This window comes from Schistocerca piceifrons, chromosome X, assembly GCF_021461385.2.
Source record: "Schistocerca piceifrons isolate TAMUIC-IGC-003096 chromosome X, iqSchPice1.1, whole genome shotgun sequence".
Lineage (NCBI taxonomy): Eukaryota > Metazoa > Arthropoda > Insecta > Orthoptera > Acrididae > Schistocerca > Schistocerca piceifrons.
Genome location: NC_060149.1, coordinates 822,615 through 828,614, shown reverse-complemented (window position 1 = coordinate 828,614; position 6,000 = coordinate 822,615). Strand labels below are relative to the sequence as shown.

Here is a 6,000-nt window from a genome sequence, read left to right as displayed (position 1 = left end):
GAATGACAACAGTTAGATATCTACTTGAATGTATGTATCCAGGCGACAGTTTCTTGTGATGAAAACCTTTCTATACGTTTATGTGCCTTCGTATGAATACATTATGGCTTAAAATATTTTATACACTGAGGGAGATGTCTCGGCACCTGCAGCTCGAATATTAAAAGGTAAACCACCTGCACTATGAGTCTTATAAGTTAATATATTACGTGGATATAACACCAACGTAAACATGCAACTGGTATTCTGTCTGCTCTGTGAACCGCGAATGGGAACTTCCCATACATTTAGTAGGCGTATACATGGGCGAATGTACAAATAATATCTATGGAAGGTGTTGAAGTAGCTGTTAACTGCGCAGTGTGTGGTCACTAGTAGATGTATCTGTAAGTGCGGATATTGTGCGTAATTATTGTTATTCGAGCTATCAATATTTTAAAAGTTTTATCGATTTTATTACCTGACTATCTTTGTATTAAGCTTGTTAACTCTTCACGTTTGAAATGTGTCAATTGTTTTTGTTGTGATCATTTTGTGATTCGAATAATTATTTGATGTTTCATTATCGAAGACGATGAGGCTTGTGGGTCTCGTGGAAGTTTTCGACTATTCAAAACATCTCTCTCTCCAAAAACGTGAGTCAGTCGTTTCTCTGACTCATGCTCACGGCCATGATTTTCTTTTACTACAAAATCCGCACAACAAAGCTGGCATCAAATACAAGGTAGGCCCTACTTTACATCTCTCTTCAGTTGTGTGTTGCAGTAGGCTTTCACTGTGGTCGCTGCCTTACTTGCAAATGTGCACCGCGTTTCTTCATGTGTTTTAGTTGCCCGTCCGTGGACAGCTATGCAAGTTGTGTCTGCATCATATCAAGAATATAAATCGCTTTATTTTTTACGATATACACAGAGGTACCGAACTTTTAGTTTTTCCGTAAGTGCAGTCTAATTCTAATATGCTCACTGATGTCAACGCTGTGAATCCAGAATATAATTAACACAGTTGTTCAAGTTGAATTGCTGCACTATTCATCCTGCCATATTGTTTAAAGCATTTTGCTGTTACATTACAACGTCATGTTAATGCACTACACTAACATACCTTTTTTTAAATTTAAATTAACTAGATTATTCTCTTTTCTTTAAGGAGTAACAGAAAAATTATGCAGCTTTTGTGTGATAGAAATCCAGAAAAATTTCCTATTAATGAAAAGTTGCTGCTACTTTCCATTATAGTGCATATCGTAATTTGTGTCATTAATGCAGTTGCATTGTTTAATATGCATGTTGTATTCAATGTATATTGGAGACTGCATCACTGTATGTGATGTTTGCATTATTAAATGTCTAAAGCTTTGTTTTGTTTAGTTCAGTGTAAAACTCTATGTTGCTACTATGTTCTGTTTTGCCCAATCAAGAGAAAAGGAAGGGGGGGGGGGAGAGAGAGAGAGAGAGAGAGAAAGAGAGAGAGAGAGAGCTACTACACATGGAGCCAGTACAATATTTTTTAGATCACAACCTAAAAATATAGAAGTGCTAGCTGGACATGTAGTAACCACACTGCTGGGGCCATTGACACACAGTTTCAAGCACACAACCTATTAAGGCCATTCATTGGGGAGTAACTGAAAAGCAATACCATATTTATTTTGGGTAAAAATGAATCTCTATTGAATGTATAAGTTTTGTGTGGATTTCATAACCTCCGTCGTCCTTTTAACTATTTTTTTCCTGTCAGTCATTGAATCAAAGTGTGTTTCCTGAAAGACTAAAATATGTATCGTAAGAAATTTAATTATTTTTATTTTTTATTATTTGTCTTTCATAGACACCAGAAACCAGATCTGTGACACAGCTTTAATTACTGTTGTTATCAGGATTCTAGGGATATAACATGTTTGACTTCATGCAACCCTGAATATGGTTACCAGTGCCATGAAAATGATACAAATAATATCTTTGGAAAAGTTATTAATTGGTTTTCGGCAAATGGGCTTGCTCTGAACTTTGAAAAAACGCAGTACATCCAATTTTCTGCTGCAAAAAGTATAATTCCTTCAATAAACATAACACATCAAAAGAGTCAGTAGCCAGGGTAGATCGTACTAAGTTTTTGGGTGTACATATAGATTATGATCTTAATTGGAAAATTCATATTTTGGATCTCCTAAAGCGACTAGGTTCAGCAACTTTTGCAATCAGAATGATTGGCAATTTTGAGGATGTAGAAATCAGTAAGCTAACATACTTCCACTCTCTGACATCATACGGAATAATCTTCTGGGGTAACTCAACACTTAGGCAAAGGTATTCATTGCTCAAAAGAAAGTAGTTAGAATAATGTGTGGAGTTCATAGTTGCACATCTTATTTATTTATTTATTCGTGTTCTGTAGATCCAGTATACAAAAGAATTGCATGGATATGGAACGAGTCACAGGATAAATTAACACAGTAACCTACTTGTATATGCTAACAAATGTAAATTGCAATTGGTGTATAAGAAACAAAGTATGTTAATAGTTACAGGCGTAAGCATTTTTTATTGTGAAACAGGAGTATAAAATGATAAAATAATAAATTACAATTTTCCATATTGCAAACTATACATTAGCAGGAATTTGATAGTGCCAGTTGCCTGAAGACGAATCCCCATACTGGTGTAAGATGTATTAAGTTACAAAGTGACAATAGCAAATATTAAAAGTAAAGTATTACATCTAAGTTACAATGTTACATTAAAGAATTGATTAATAGAGTAAAACACTTTTTCCAGAAGATATTCCTTCAATTTACTCTTAAATTTTGGCATCTCACTGGTAAGATTTTTTATGTCAGATGGGAGTGCACTAAACACCTTTATGCTTGAGTAGTATACTCCCTTTTGTATCAGACTCAAGTTTTTTCTGTCAACATGAAAGTCATGTTTTGTTCTTGTGTCATAGTCATGATAAGAAGTATTGGTTTTGTACATGTGTAGGTTCTTAGCTGAAAAGCACATAAGGGACAGGATATATTGTGAGGTCAATGTTAATATTTTGTGTGTTTTAAAAAGATTTCTGCATGAACGATTACTCTTAACTCCACTTATAATTCGAACTTCTCTTTTATGAGTTACAAATACTTTATTTGCCATTGGTTGGTTACCCCAGAATATCTGTTTAAAAGGTTAGGAATTCTTACAACTGCTTCACAGTACATTTACTCAGTAATGAAATTTTTTCTCAATGACATGGACCAGTTTAAAATCGACAGTGACATTCATGATTACAATACCAGAAAAAGGAAAGACCTACACTATTCTTTACTTAACCTATCTTTGGCACAGAAAGGGGTAAAATATGCTGCTATAAAACTTTTTGATAAATTACCAGATGAAATAAAATGTCTGACAGACAGCAGTAATAGTTTCAGAAACAAATGGAAATCATACCTCCTTGACAACTGCTTCTATACCATAGATGAATTCTTGAATATGAGTAAATAAATCTGGAGATATAATATATGCATTTTGTGCCATTTAAGGGAATGGGAAACATAATAGAAATATTTAGGTACAACACTATAATGTAAACAAAAAAAAAAACTTGTTTCCTTTGCGCATTTCTTGTGCATTTGACACGTTCTGCATCATAACGATTTTTCCGTGCTATTGATCAATGGAACACGTAACTAACTAACTAACGAAATGATCTGTCAACTCTTGCCACATAACCGAGCGAGGTGGCGCAGTCGTTAGCACACTGGACTCGCATTCGGGAGGATGACAGTTCAATCCCGTCTCCAGCCATCCTGATTTAGGTTTTCCGTGATTTCCCTAAATCGCTTCAGGCAAATGCCGGGATGGTTCCTTTGAAAGGGCACGGCCGATTTCCTTCCCAATCCTTCCCTAACCCGAGCATGAGCTCCGTCTCTAATGACCTCGTTGTCAACGGGACGTTAAACTCTAACCACCACCTCTTGCCACATATACACTTGTATATAAGACATTATGAATGGGCAAACCTTTGCAGGAGCAGTGTTTCTTGCTGTCTAAATTAACTGCAGATAAAAAGTGAGCCAGCAAATAAAGAGCATTTCTCATAGGTATAATACACACACTTTATCTCAGTACGTGAACTCCCCAAATCGGAATTAGTCGAAGCTGGAAGATTTTCTATCAGGTTCCCGCTAATCTTTGCTTTCAACAATACTGCATATAGTAGCATTACAGTAGCCATTACTGAATGTGATTTCATTTGACTTATGCATATTTTCATTGCAATATGTGTCATAGAAATATGTGACTCTGTAAGGTGAGTTCAGAGTCACTTACACACTCATAAACTCTGATACATCTGCTTTCACGAATACTTGCTTGAAACACACATTGTAGGTACGGTTCCTGCACTGCATCAGAAGTTGATACCTGGTAGCATTGCACTTCTCCTCTTCCAGCATCGGTCTGCGTGCAGAATGGGTTGTCGTTTCTCCTTTCCTCTACGTATAAGCTTACTCGAACTAAAATGCAGGCACGATGAGTCCCTTTCATCATTTTAGGAAAATGAACTTCCTCGGAATGAAACTGTTAGATTCAATTCACACTTTCCATATTTCTCCCTACTTACAGCTGATGTCACCATTTGTTAAGCTGTGTGAGACAACATTTCAGCACATGACATAGTTTTAAAGAGACATCATTGTAGGTCTTAATTTTGCTGGCTGGTTGAATTGTAAAATATCCGTATTTATGGGGTGTTTGGAAGTGGCAGTGGGCAGATGTTGGAATTCACGGGTATGTAAGGACAGGCGTACTTGTTTGGAATTCATGAAAACATGAGGGCAGGCATACTTGTCTCCAAGATACTGGTTCACCATGTCTGGCCATCACAAAAGAGGGTAGCCTTGTTACGCACGAAGAACATCGTAGTCCCTTAAAGTCTTTGCCTCCCACACCTTTGGTGAGAGTGTAGCAGCACCGTGACTAGGAAATGACCATCCCACGCATAGGCCGCCATTAATACCACAACACAAACAACAGCATTTGGAGTGCTGCCACGAGTAGCAAGTGTGAACTGCTGACGAATGCCATCACATTGCATTCAGTGATGTATTGCGGTTCTACACTACCCCTCACTACCATCATTTTCAAGCACAGATTCTTCCAGCATTTTGGAGAGAGTCAGCATTCTTGCTCCTAGTGTCACAGTGTGGGGAACCATTGCACATGAATTCGTGTCTCGGTCGGTAGTGATTGAGGACACTCTGACAGCACACCAGTATGTCACGTACGTACTGCGTCCTCGTGTGTTCCTTCTCATCGGACAGTATTGTAGTGCCATTTTTCAACACAGCAATGCTCATGCACACTTGTCACATATGTCTATGAACTACCTATGTGGTACTGAGGTACTCCCATGGCCAGCAAGAGCCCCAAATCTGTCCATGAGAGAACATGGCTGGAACGTCAGCTCCGTCCCAGTGCCAGTATCTAGGATATCGAGGACCATTTACAACAGTTGGGGGCCATCTTGCATCAGGAGAGACTACATTGGTTTTATAACCCCCCCCCCCCCCCCCCAAATGAATCAGTGCATACGTCCAGGCCAGAGGGTGTGCAACGTCATGTTAATATCAGAATGAAATTTTCGGTCTATGGTGGACTGTGCTGTGGAGTGTGTACTGATATTATGAAATTTCCTGGCAGGTTAAAACTCTGTGCTGGACCAAAACTTGAACTCGGGACCTTTGCCTTTTACGGGAAAGTGGTCTAGCGACCAAGTCACCCGAGCGTGGCTCACGACCCACCCTTGCAGCTTTACTTCTGCCAGTACCTCGTGTCCTACCTTACAAACTGAGGTACTGACAGAAGTAAATCTGTCAGGATGGATCATGAGTCATGCTCGGGTAGCTCAGTTGGTACAACACTTGCCCGATAAAGGCAAAGGTGCTGAGTTCGAGCTTTGGTCTGGCACACAGTTTTAATCTACCGGGAAGTTTCAGTGCCATACTGATACGTA

General features: G+C 38.5%; 1 protein-coding gene across 4 annotated transcripts in view; it reads left to right on the top strand.

Moving 5' to 3' along the window:
* Positions 1–305: 305 nt before the first annotated feature.
* Positions 306–6,000, top strand: part of LOC124723123 (leucine-rich repeat protein 1-like) — a 145,387-nt gene continuing 139,692 nt past the window's right edge. For 2 of the 4 annotated variants that reach the window (XM_047248305.1, XM_047248308.1), the window contains exons 1-2: positions 306–386; positions 572–724. In XM_047248305.1, coding sequence (XP_047104261.1) covers positions 575–724 — 150 coding nt within the window. In that variant the 5' untranslated portion in view covers positions 306–386; positions 572–574. Of the gene's footprint in view, positions 387–556; positions 725–829; positions 937–6,000 lie in introns of those variants that run through there. The other 2 variants (XM_047248306.1, XM_047248307.1) reach the window with 2 other exon arrangements.